At 39.2% G+C, this 13,712-nt stretch overlaps 1 protein-coding gene across 1 annotated transcript; it reads right to left on the minus strand.

The window, feature by feature from the left end:
* Positions 1–1,805: 1,805 nt before the first annotated feature.
* LOC102716061 (RNA-binding protein L-like) lies at positions 1,806–7,439 on the minus strand. The gene is made up of 7 exons (XM_015840657.2): positions 7,092–7,439; positions 5,995–6,454; positions 4,080–4,129; positions 3,865–3,995; positions 3,694–3,796; positions 3,442–3,618; positions 1,806–2,602 (listed from the first exon to the last, which is right to left on the minus strand). The coding sequence occupies exons 1-7, from the start codon at positions 7,437–7,439 to the stop codon at positions 2,600–2,602; spliced, it is 1,272 nt and encodes a 423-aa protein (XP_015696143.2). The 3' UTR covers positions 1,806–2,599.
* Between the last annotated feature and the right edge of the window lie 6,273 nt (positions 7,440–13,712).

Genomic DNA, 13,712 nt, shown 5'->3' on the forward strand with positions numbered 1-13,712 from the left:
GTTTTCAGATCAATACGAACACGTATATAAAAGTTTTATTACATATTTTTTTTGGTTTACAAATATGTCGTTTGGTTGTTTCCTCCAATAACCAGAGTAAAGATGAAGGGAACAGCCAAATCATTTATCCGAAACGACAAATAAAATTGAGAGGAGGTGGTATCATATAATATATACATTGTCGTACATGCAGATGACATAAACTTAAGATATATATAGAGCCAGTGGAGGATCTAGCAAACGATTCGCGTACGTGACAGCGCCTACGAGACTGATATACTTGTACATGAGTTTGGAAAACAGTACACCCTCCATCCTAATTTGATCACCACGGTTAAGTTGAACAGTTGTTTTTCCTCGAATAGATGCCGAACGTCCCTTGGTTTCGGATAAAAATCAATGTGCTGCCGTTGAGAGATCATGCCAACGAGCTCTGCTCTCGGCACGAGGTTTCCCCAAGAACTGTTTAGGGAAAGAGATGATGCAGCAAAATTCCAATCGAACGAGCGGTTTCAGATGTTTGTCATGGGGGTGAGAAAATTTAGAATACCAATTCAAATTCATGCCGATCGATACACCCACATCACGAGGGGTTAATTTGGCGAGTTTGGCCAGATCCACTTGCCACTGTATCGAGGATTTTCCATGTCGTGTGATAAATTTTAGAATGACGAGGTTACGTTGTCCTCGATCTTGGCATCCTATGCTTAATAGAGAACCTAGGCCCCGTTCGTCACCCCCACGTACGTAACTTATCAGATTCTCTCGTTTTTCATACACACGTTTCCCAAACTGCTAAATGGTGTATTTTTTACAAAAATTTTCTATAAAAAATTGCTTTAAAATATCATATTAATATATTTATAATTTTTTATAACTAATAATTAATTAATCATGTACTAATTTATTGCTACGTTTTTCGCGCCCGATAACTTATCCTACAATGAACACAGCCCTAGTTGTTGGCACTAATATATTTTCACGTCATCAATACCAAATATACATACAACCGACTTATATATTAGTTACATATAAACATATGCTTCCTGCAGTTTGTTAGTACCTACTGTTTTATATAAGGTTAAAGTGAAAGTTTTAAAACATTGATTATTAATAATTTTAAAAATATTTAGTTTGAAGACACTAGAACAACATATATGCATATGCTTTAAAAATACTTTAATAAAACTAAAAATATTATTTATTTATTGTATATGTTATTAAAAATATAATCAAAGATAGTTTTTTGAGACCTTGTGATTGTCTAAAATGACATGAATTATTAAACCAGAGTTAGTACAACATTATTATATATGATCTACAGTAGTGTTTTAGAGTCTATGCTGCATATAACAATTAATTTATAGCTCGTTTCTCTTCTCTTTTGTCTCGCCTCTCTTCCACATAAGCTTAATTGTGATGTACTCGCTCTTTCTTATGAGGATCAAACTAGGAAGGAGGGACAATATTAACAAATTACAAAATAGTTTTTTTCTTTTCTTTTCCTTGCTCCAAAAGGGCCGAAGCTTCTTAGTAAGTTAATAGTACTTACCAACGGGACCTAGGTCCGCTAGCTTACGTTCAAAAGTTATTAGTACTAGTATTAGTTTTTCAACAGCTCCACGTCTTGCATTACATAATCTCAGACAGTACAAAGAGGCAATATATGTTTCTCTGGTCGATCAAGTATACTGAACAACAAAAACCCGCGAGGTAGTCACGAAAGCAACAATTCAAACATAAAAGACAACCTTGTTCATAGAACCAGATTCATTGCAGAGAGCACATAGCGATTATGGGGTGGATTTGCAGCACGCTGTGTTTTGGCAATGTCTCACTCGAATCCATTCATTCTCAAGAAATACAGAGGCGTATTAATGCCATGAGTTAAATGGTTCAGTGCAACTATATGAAAATTATATTCTATACTCCTTCACATCTAAAAGGTGCAAAAACATTACATACATGTTTGTACTCTCACCCTCACCCAACAGAAAACATACCGTTAAATCTCATACGAATCATATATATACTTTCTACTAGATATGTTTCTATACCTTAGACGTAAAGAAAATAACAACACTAGGTATATATTCCGCCAATCACTATCCAAACATGACACAAGGCTTGGTTTGGATGGCCCCAATACCAACCCATCCACTTGTAGGCCGAAAAAATCGAACAAAATTCACAGTTAATACGCATGTATAGGCCGAAGGTTGAGGCCCATCAAAATGATGCTCAGTTGATTCTATGCACCTGAGAATATGGGCACTACTGCTAATGCATAAGAAACTTCATAATTTCAAATCAGTCAACGTTAGGTCAAAATCGAGAGGGCATACGTAATAATTTAAGGTTGAACGATAAACACGGTAGGCATTTTAACTACATGCAGTTCACATGCACGATAGAATGAATCACAATGCACCACCCCAGACTCTTCACAGAAGTACACAAAACGTTGCGTAACGGGAACACCTCATAAGCAGTAAAAATCTTCTCTATTGGCATAATCCAGACGGCGGAAGCAGCATCTCATTCAGCGGCTCTGATCAGTCTCGAGAAACAAATCATGCGACCAAGTCATTGTTGGATCTCACTGCAAATGAAGAATAAAATTCTTAAGATTCTTGTGTAGTATGAACGCAACATGGTCAAATAAGTCAATTAAACCAAGGAGAGAGATCATCTGCCTCATGCCAAAAGTTATAATGAGAAGGTAAGAAATTCAGCATGAAACGTTAGTCTACCGTAGCTGACACCCCTCATTTTAAGACTACATACTGGACCCAGAAAAAATGCAACACACCTATCAGTTAGAGAACAGGAGGGTATGCACCCAAAGTATTAGCAAATACTCCCTCCATTTTTTATATGACACCATGAACTTTTGGATCTACATTTCAAAATTTTATCCAAATATGCAAAATTATAAGTCATACTTAAAGTTCCTATAATAATAAATCAAATTATAACAAAAGAATTAATAATTATATAATTTTTTGAATAAGACGAACAGTCAAACATGAATATAAATGTCATTGGCACCATATAAAAAAATGGAGGGGGTACTTCATAGTTCAGATTCGCCTGTCTAGCTCACACAAATAAAAAGCAACCAAACAGAAAATAGAAAGAACAAGAAATGGCTTGGCTACATTTTTTGTCGACCAATCTCCAAAATGTTCCCTCGACAAAAAATAAATGTAGCATTTCAATACAAATAATTGTGAATTGATACTTCGACCTTACCAAACTATCATTTAATATTTATCATGTTAAAATTCAAAACAATTATTATCTATCCTTTCCTATCACAAACTACATGAAAATAAATGCTACCATGTCATGTGTTACGAACTTGGCCTGTGAATAACAAAGTTCTGTGGCATAAATCAGTCAACAGCAAAAACATCAGTTAAAAAGCAGATACTTCACCTGTTGCTGCTGCGGCAGCTGAGCTAGTGGTTGTTGGTAATTGGGATAACCAGCATAAGCTCCATACCCATACATATTAGGGTCCTGAGGTTGAGCATACCCATACGCCTCATATCCTTGACCATAACCATAGTATCCAGTAGTAGCACCACCCCACTGGTTAGAATCCTGTTGAGGCTGGAGATGTGTGTGTTTACGTCAGGTTTAGTTGACTGCCACAAAAGAAATTTAATAAAGATAACAGTACATCACCTGAGCTTGTCTGTTCGAAGGGCTGCGACCCCATGATAGCCTCACATTTTGTCCTCCAATCAAGGTACCTTGTAGAAGTACCAAAGCTTCCTCTGCAGCAGCTCTGAATGAATAGAACAGAATGGTTAAGATACTCTTAATGAGGGATTTATTGGTGCAAAATTAGCCAACCTGCTAGCAAATTGAACAAATCCACATCTTTTTCCAACTGGAATCTTAACATGTACCACATCTCCATAGGGAGTGAAAACTTGTTTCAACGCATCATCAGTGACACTGGGGTCAAGGCCACCAACAAATATCTGTGCTCAAACAACAAAGATGGTCATCAATAGAATTGATATGCACAAGTACTTTCACAGAAGAAAATAGAACAAAGAACGCACGGTGGTATTGCTAGGATCATTGTCAGACTGAACTCCCTGAGCACTCGGTACTGTAAATAAAACACAAATGAAGAAAATATACTGTAAGACTTGTTACATAAAATTGCATATCTCGATGCATATGATGCAAATTGTGTACTTCACTGAGTTGTAATAGGCTGTTTATTTGAAAAGATGCTTCAAGCAAACAGCGTGTGTCATGGCTCAAGAAATACAAATCTCCTCAGCAACAAGCATAAAATATCATTATAAACAGATGCACAAAATAAATGCAGCAACCAAAACAATCTTAAGAAATTCAAATCAGCTATATCACATACTAGTCTTTACTTGCAAAATTCAGTGCCATGGATAACAACAGAAAGCATGTCCACAATTTACTATTTTAATTTTTCCAAATAATATGTATGTTGTTGCAGTCATTATTGAAAATAGTTCAAATAGCTCAATAGCCCAAGATGAAATATAATGATGCAAGTTAAGAGTCTGAAAGAGGAAATTTCAAATGAATAATTATAGTATGCTTGTGAAAATTAAATAATTAATAGTGCCAACTAGACAGAACAGAGAAACATGTGGGGTCACCTAAGTAGAACAAAAATATAGTCAGATATCTAGTCAGGGCTGACAAAGGCAGCTCAATGCTCATAATCTTAAACTTGTTATACACTTATACTTGAAATTTAACAAGTGCACAGTGGTTTAGTATTCCTGGAGGTCCAACTCAGTTATATGCAAACAACTAAAAACAAGCAATCTTAAAGTATCTCAACAAACTCAGAGAAAACAAGGAAAAGATAAACCCTACAGCATTTTCTTGTCAAATATAATCTTCACATAGTGGCAGTGAGCTAACAGGTAGCAAGATAATACAAGGCATGGAACACTATTCAATAAATACCACTATATTTCTTAAGTATCCCTAATCTATTTTTGGGCTTTGCCAGACCACATCAAAACCCTAAAGAACCAAGTCTATCCCAATTGGAATGCTTTCTACAGAGCGGAGATGTGAACACATAGATCACAGCAGGTGGTATGCTTCTAAAACCTAATGGTACAAACTATTATTAGGTATTAATAAAATAACATTTCGCAGAGCTGCAAAGGAGCCAGTATTGAGCTTTTTTTTAATTACTATTGTTGAAAGATCAGAGAAGAAGATGTTACAACAAGGAGAAGTGGATGTTGAAGCAAAGAGAAGATAAAGTAATAGCAAATGGAATTGAACAAACGGCATCAACAGGTAAGGCTTGGCGTTGAGACCATACAATATTACCAGGATATCATTACTCCTAAAAGGAAGTAACATAAGAATAACAAGAGCAGAAGTATGGGCTCCCGTTACAAAGATAGGAAGCTTCTAAACAAGATAATGTCCATTCTACATGAAACCTATGAGCTGTCGGAGATCTTAATTTCAAGTAACAGCTTTAACAAAAGATGAGAGAAGAACAAAAGGATTATGAGGCAGGAACGAAAAAATTAACAAAATTAACTGCTTGATACCAAAAGAACTGACTTCAAATTTAGGACATAAACAATTAACACTGACCTAACAGAGGCCACGAATTACACAAGACATGCATTGCAGCTCAAGTCAGTTCCAAGGCTCCTATATGAAGAGAGCCTGTTGGTATCCTGCTTCCAGACAACAGGAGTTTAATGAGTATTTCAGAATCCTAGCGTATTCAATTATCCGAATTCATGAAGGAAATGCGTGGAGCTACTAAGTTCTTGCAGAAGGATTTCAACCAATCTTCAATACATATGGAAGAATGGAACAAGCCAAGGAAATACAACAAAGAAAAAATAATGTAACAAATTGCTGTTAAGTGTCAACATATGTGTAACAATGATAGGGTCCAGCTACAGGCCAAAGATGAACTCAAAGTATCATTCAGTTATTGATTACCTTTCTCTTGAACTCCAGTTGCTTTCTTATTTGCAGCTGGGCCAATACGCATAGGTCTTGAAGAACAAACCATTCCATTCATTTCAGTCATAGCACGAGCTTGCTCAGAAGGATCACCAAATTTCACGAAGCCATAGCCCTTTGAGCGCATTGTCATTTTATCTGTCACAACTTTTGCACCCTTCACAGATGGGTAATGTACCCTGAATGTCTCTTGCAATATGTAGTCTGTAACTTCAGCAGCCAAATCACCAACAAAAATTGTGTAATCAGGGCCTTCATCACGTTTTTCACCAGCAGTGGCCCAATTCAACCGGTATGTCTGCTCAACATTTGGCATCATTGCCCCATTGTATGTTTGAAGAACTCTCTCAGCACCAACACGGGTTGCGAATTCAATAAATCCATAACCCTGAAGTTGGCCAGTCTGTTTGTCACGAATTAGCTTCACAGATAGTAGCTGCGGAGTGATGGACACAACACGAGAGATTAGATATACATGATTACAGAAAAGCAACAGATCTTGAGGACAAATTGTGAAGTGACAAAAACATATTAGTCATAAATAAACCAACAAACCAGCTACCACAGAAATGCAACTCTCAACTTCGCATAACATCACTACTCAGAAACTCGTAAAGATTTGTCCGATTTTGATTTCATAAACCACAGAAAAGTTGATGCAACATCCAACAGAACATGTGCAGCATTATAACATCCAAACAGGCCTACTAAAGCCAGCACAAACCTTCTAGCCTTCCACCTTAAAATATCTTAAAGAACACTCAAACATAAACAAACATGAAGGAAAAGAATTGTAACCACCCCACTAAGCTAATCAACAAAGGTAAAAAAACAAAAAGGCTAAACCTAAGCAAACCACATACGCAATGCCCGTCCATGAACAGGACATCAACATAGTACCATGAAACCTTAACAATTCCACAGTGGAGTTTATTAAAACAAAATCTAACCCTAATTATCGATCAACCCATACGCATGCGCAACTATGGCATGAACATACTCCACCGCACCAGATCAAAAAAAAAACCATTGTTACGGCACAGATTTGCAGACGAACGGAGAACCATATATACCTCGCCGGTGGGAGCAAAGCAGGAAGAGATGTAGTGCTCGTCCATCCAGTACTGGAGATCCCCGATCCAGAGCGTCCTGACCTCGTTGGGCCCCGCGGGCGCGGCCGCCGCCGGTGCCGCCGGCGCCCCGTAGTACCCTCCCTGCGGCGGGGGCGGCGCCTGCCCGTACCCGGCCTGCGGCGGCGGGGGAGCCTGGCCCCACATCTGCGGCGGCGGCGGCGCGTACTGCTGCTGCGGCGACGGCATCGGGGGAGGGATGGCGCCCCACTGCGGTGGCGCGCCCCCGGGGGCGGCCGCCTGCGGCGGCGGGGGCGGCGGGGCCATCCCGGGCTGCGGCTGCGGCATCATGGCGCGGGAGGGGAGGGGGGGAGGGGCGGCGCGTCGAACCCTAGGAGGAGGAGGGCGAGGCGGCGGCGGCGGAGAGGTGAGGGGGAGGGGGAGGAGGAGGAGATGGACAGACAAAACGGGGTTTGGTTTGGATTGGGATTTGGGAGTAGATATTTTCGCCTGGGGTCGGGTTAGAGCGAGGTTGGGCCTGGAACGGTAAGCGTATGGGCTGGGCTGGTTGAGCTCGAGGTTGGAAGATGCTGGCCGTGGAGTCGTCTTTGTTCCTTCTTGATTAAAAGTAGAATTTTTTGAATTTTTGATTTTACTAGAAAAAATACATGTGCGTTGCACCGGGTTAGGTAAATTTTCTTTCAAATTTAAATTTCTGATTATTGGTTTACTTTTGATTATAGCATATTTTTAACGTACAACTGAATAGTTTTATTTTTATAATATGTAAAGATAATGTATGTGTGTTATATCGGGTCAAGTTAATTTTAATTATACAAATTAACATAAATTTTGAAAATAAGTTTTGAAAATAATTGTGTGTCAAAATGTGAATAATAAATTATAATCAACATATAATTAATTTGAAAAACATACGTGACAGAAAAGCTTATAATTAAGAATAGTAAACTATGTTCAACATCATAAACAAATTAAACAAGCTAGCAATGCAAAGAAAACAAATTAAACAAGCTAGCAATGCATAAAAGAAAAAAGAAATTAAAAACACATGTGTTGGATTTTCAATAATTTTAAGAAATAAAAAAAGAAAAAATAGAGACGATCTATCCAGCCTCCTCTTTCCACGTTACTTACAAAGATACGATCACTAGTCTATTCACGGAGCGGAGACGAACCAAACGACGCGCGAGTGGCTGCAGGCCTGAAGCGGCCTGGTCGGCCCATTTCACGGAATGGAGACGACGTGCGTGGGCCGCGCGTTCTGCGCGCTGTGGGAGACTGGCTTTGGGCCGTCGACGGACGAGCGCATGGGCCGCACGCTCTGCGCGTTGCCACGTTCTGGGCCGCTGCCACACCCCTGCGCTTGGGCCGCGTGCTCCAGGCTGGCTATGGGCCGTGACGGACGAAAAAATTGGCAGAATCAATACTCCTTTTTATAATAGTATAGATATAGATTTATTAAATTATTTGCAAATTTAATTTTGCAATTTAAAAAATCATAATTCTAACCTCCTGCCGCCCACTGATTGAGCGAAAACCCTACGTGGCAGACGGCGGGGTGACGGGAGGGGACGGGATCACGGCGCGGGCGAAGAAAATTGCATTTGAGCCCTTGCCGCCCATACAGAGGGCAGTAAGGGCCTATTTGCAAATAGCGGAGCGCGCGCCAAGAGAGGAGGCAAGGGGCGGCCATTTTGCAGGCGGCCCCCTTGCCGCCCTCTGTATTGGTGGATACGATTATTGATGGCACCATGAACAAGCATGAAGGCTATTTTTGCAAGAATTGATAATTAAGGTTTAGATATATGGTATGTTTGATAATTAAGGGATAGATACAAGTTAGATTTGGTAATTAAGGGTTAGATATAGGTAAGATATGGATTGCATCGATATAAAAGTGGTTTAAAAATTGTAAAATTGCAATTAATAACTGTAATACACATAGTTAGTTTGTACTCCCTCCGTTTTATAATGTAAGACTTTCCAGCATTGTCTAGATTTATATAGATTCTAATGAATCTAGACATATATATAATTATATACATTCATCAATCGATGAATTTAGAAAATTTAGAAAAGGTTAGAAAGTCTTATATTATGAAATAGAGGTAGCACGTTGATAATTTGTAAAATAACAGTTAAAATTCCTATTGAAAGTAGTGTTAGAGTAAGTATACTTTATAAGGTTCTTAGTTTTGGTTGACGATAATCATTCTCGTATTAAAATAGGTAAATAAAATAATTTGTCAACTAAATCAAATTACTTTTGCAGTTGATTGCATCGATATATGAGGGGAATTAAAATAAGTGACATCAGGAAAGATTATTATATTATGGATACTTAGTTTTTATGTCCGATAGGAACACGTGTACAACGTTAGTTAGAAGCAATATTAGTTTCTCTAAGTGTACAGATAGGTTTGATGTCGCAGTAGATTATAAAAACTCTTCGAAATTTTGTGTTGCTAAGTAATCTGGCAACGGAAAGGCTAGTATTGAAGTTGAGGGTTTCCATTGTGAATATTTTTTTCATATGCAAACAAACATTACGGAAAAGCTACTTGTGACAACTCAAAAATAGGTTAACATCCAGCCGAGCGAGGTCCGGTATGTTTAATGTAAATGCTTGCACATGTCTCGCCGAAAGTTGACAGTGACTACTGGGCCACGGGTTGGCCAGACATGCACGATGGGACGTCATAGGGTTATGATGTTAGGTAAGACACGATACAATACGAACGAAGCAAATAGAAAGCAGTGGTACGAGGAGTCTTAAATAAGATCGGTGCATACAAGTCGATGTGACAAATGTAAACATAACTAGAACATAATTTCTGCAGATAGGTGATAGCTAACCATCACCCTAAGCCCCAGGACCCCGACACATGCTCCTCTTACCCCCTTGGGGATGTACATGAAATAAACAGGAAACCCACACGCACAACTGTCCAGGATTCAGTTGCACACAGAAAAGGTATAAAAGCACAAGCTCAGCGAAGAATACTTACTTAGCGATGGAAATATGACACGTCGGCCTAGCTTTTTAAAAAGACCAACCAGACAGCAAGCAGAAAACCCAACAACTCCATAGACGAGCCTGAGCGAAGGGAGCGACCCTAACGCGAGCAATCTTGACGAAGACCTATTTTTCTAAACCACATTATATGCAAGGGGTGAGTACAAACGTACCCAGCAAACCATGATCCAAGAATACAAGTAGAATACATGTAAGTAGTACAAGGATATAGGGTTCATCAAGATGGTTAATAACAAGCCTATTATGAGTAGTTTTTCCTTACTTTAATAAACAATTTATTTGCAAACATTTATAAATCGACAGTTTAAAATGTAGCAATATTAATCACCATCGTTCTCATCTTATTCCAATCCAGATTTTAATTATAAAATATACTCATACCATAAGAAATAGGAATCACCCAATGACACATCTCCATTTACCGGGAGCACGGCGTATTCGAATACAATACGACTCTACAGCGTCTGCCCAGCTTTACCCACACGATACCACGACTGGATCATAGTCGAGATAACAAAACCGGTCATTAGCCCCACTTACTACTAGCACTGCCTAGTGGGATATCGTCCGTCCTAGCAGTCGGGCACTCGTTCGGCCACAAGCAAGGCATAGTAGGGTGGCTGCTTTCACGGGTGCCACTATTGTGATATCATGTCAACTTGGCCCGCGGCCTCTTACACATGTCCACTCCTATATGCTCCTAGAGCCTCTAACAGTCATTCATATAGTGGGACCACGTACTAGGTTAAGTCCGATTACTTGGTCTTGTGGATAGACGTGAAATATCACTTTCCATGGCATAAGAGGGTTTTTATCCTTATATCCAGGGAAGCAATTAAATTAACACAACACGTGCATATAATAAACACAGTAATATATGTCATAATATCCGGAACATCAACCTTCACCTGGAGCTACCTTCCATATCACTCAAGGCGAGTGATTTATATCAAAACAATATTTTATGCAGCTCGATAGTGTCATCATGTGACGATGGGCAAAACAGATGTATGTGTATAGAAGTTCGGTGGTATTATTCACTATAATATTAATCTGATGAAGTGTACATCCTATACCTAGGTTATCAGGGAACATGATATGGTAGTATGGTATTGGCAATAATAGTAAATTAAGTACGGAGTAATAACTAATGTTGCATGATTATTTAAAAGTAATAATACGCCAAAATAACTTTGCAAGTAAATAATGCATAAATTAACTAAGTGGTTCTCTAATTAGGTTGTCAATATGATCAAAGAATGTTTTCGTGGCTTGCCTTGCAATATGTGGTTTTCTAGGAGCTTCAACGTAGTCGTATGGGTCCACGTCAGCTCCTGTAACAGCTTGATAGACTTTCTTCCATACGATCTAGCGCACGCACACAAGAACGAGCAATAAACAAAACCATAAAACTAAAAGTTATAAAGAAATAATAAAATAACAACAGAAATTGGAGCTAGCTAAAGGGAGATGACAGCTGGATAGATGATTGGAGAGATTTGGAAGGCATTTAGGCTGATTTAGAATTTAGATCATGATTGTGTACTTAGATGGTTATGATCTAGAGTCGGAGTGTTGTATGGTAGATATCGGAAGTAAGAGAGGTCACGGGTCTATGATATAATTTTATGTGGCTTCACATAATGCGGGATTGATTTATGTACCACATAAATGAAGGTTAAGTATATCTTGAGACAGGTTGATTTGAATAAAATGGAAATACAAATAGACAATGGTTGGTTAAAAGTTAGGGCTTGCTAAGCCATTGGATAGGAACAAGAGTTTATATGGGAGAGGCTGTGTGGTAGTGTCTCGCAAGAAAAGACGAAGAGACAGATAAGGTTATTTTTGTGATAAACAACATAAACTTGGATTCAGGAGGATGTCAATAGTTAGGTTAAGGTATAAGTCGTGATGCCATAGTCGTATGACAATTTGAAGCGGTGGTTCTAAAGGATACTATAACAAATTGGAGTATGGATGGATTTAAATAGGCTTGGGTTGTTTCGAAGAATAAAATTAAAGTTAAAAGTTCGGATAGATATGCTTTAGGGTTTATAGATGCAAACGATGATAGTGGAGGCTAGGGTTATGGGGTGAGATGATTGTGCTATGATCATATGTGGCTTTATAAGATAAGTGTGTGATCTCATGTGTTAAACACCGAGCAGACTTGGTGTTTAACCCAAGATATTGTCATGGACATAGAAATTGTTACAGATAAAGGAATATAAATGGGTTTATAGTCGGTGAATGGTTATGGATGATTAAATTGGAAACAAGATTAACCGTGTGAATTGCATACGTATTTAAAATTAAAATGTGTATTGAAAAAGAATAAATGGATCATGTATGGTTGGCTCGAATCAAAGAAATGGTTAGATAATGACAACAGGCTACTGAGCTATTGAGTTAAATCAATAGTTCAAGTTATATGGGATTTGGTGTATAAGAACAAAAGAATTCAAGAATCAAACGATGTCAAGTCAAAAATAGATGATATGAACCCGACGCTCTGAATGGCATCCATATTTTAGGATGAGTTCTGGATCTAAGTAATATTTAGATAGATGAGGACAAGCCAAAAGAATTTATCGGATCAAAATTAGGGTTTCGATTTCGGAATCTTGGATAGCGATGAAATCAACCCTATTAGATCCTGAATAATTGAAAGAGTTAACTTATAGGAATATTTGGATGAATAGAAACCTAAATAGAATTTAGGGCTGTGCTTTCGAAATTTTAAATGGCGACGAAACTATCGCCGTTAAATTTGGAATGACTCTAGGAGTCGGACGACGGTTTCAGATTTTAAAATCCAAAATTTAGAGGTCAAGAGATTATTTAAATTGGAGAAAGGAATAATTTTGAATAGAAAAAAATTAGGATGGACTCCAATTATTTTATTTTCTTTCTCCCTTTTATTTATTTATTTTCCTTTCTTTTCTTTTCTTTTCCTTTTTTTTTCTTTTCTTTCTTTTATTTTTCTTTTCTTTTTTTTTTCTTCTCCTCCTCCTTTCTCTCTCCTCCTTTCTTCTTCCTGCGTCCTCTTCCTTTCTTCTCCCGTGCAGGCTACAGGGAGGGAGGCGGTGGCTAGCTGAGAGCTCAGGTGGCTACGGGAGGGCGGATACGGGATCAGGGAGCCGGGGGGGTTCCATTCCCCTCGGTGGCAACGCCCAGGACAGCGCCGGGAGGGCCGGCGGTGGCTGCCATGGAGGCGCGGCTGCGGCGAGCTCCGGTGAGGGCGGTGGCCGAGGAAGCTGCGGGGGATTGGCCGAGGAAGCTAGATGTTAACGGTGGCAGTGGCAAGTCTTGGCTCAAGAGTTGGAGCAGAGGGAGAGCTCTACTCAAAATTGGTTTGGCTCAGGGTGGTGGGCAGTAATGCGATGCACGAGAGATGGCTCTACTGGATGAAGCTTTTGCATGAAGAAGATGAGGACGACGATGTCGGTTGCAGCATCGACAGAGGCAAAGTTCCACCTCGCTGGCAGCAGAAGCGGTGGCAAGATAACAACGCAGTGAGAGGAAGCTTGGTCGATCAACGCGTGGACGTTGGCGTGGCGCGA

Source organism: Oryza brachyantha, chromosome 8 (genome assembly GCF_000231095.2).
Source record: "Oryza brachyantha chromosome 8, ObraRS2, whole genome shotgun sequence".
Taxonomy (NCBI): Eukaryota; Viridiplantae; Streptophyta; class Magnoliopsida; order Poales; family Poaceae; genus Oryza; species Oryza brachyantha.

Bases quoted from the DNA above. Each gene is read 5' to 3' on its own strand.
- LOC102716061 (XM_015840657.2), bottom strand. From the start codon at position 7,439: ATGATGCCGCAGCCGCAGCCCGGGATGGCCCCGCCGCCCCCGCCGCCG. The intron at 3,797-3,864 runs GTTGGCTAATTT...CTATTCATTCAG, and splicing joins TTTGTTCAATTTGCTAGCAG to AGCTGCTGCAGAGGAAGCTT. The intron at 3,619-3,693 runs GTGATGTACTGT...ACACATCTCCAG, and splicing joins CTTCGAACAGACAAGCTCAG to CCTCAACAGGATTCTAACCA.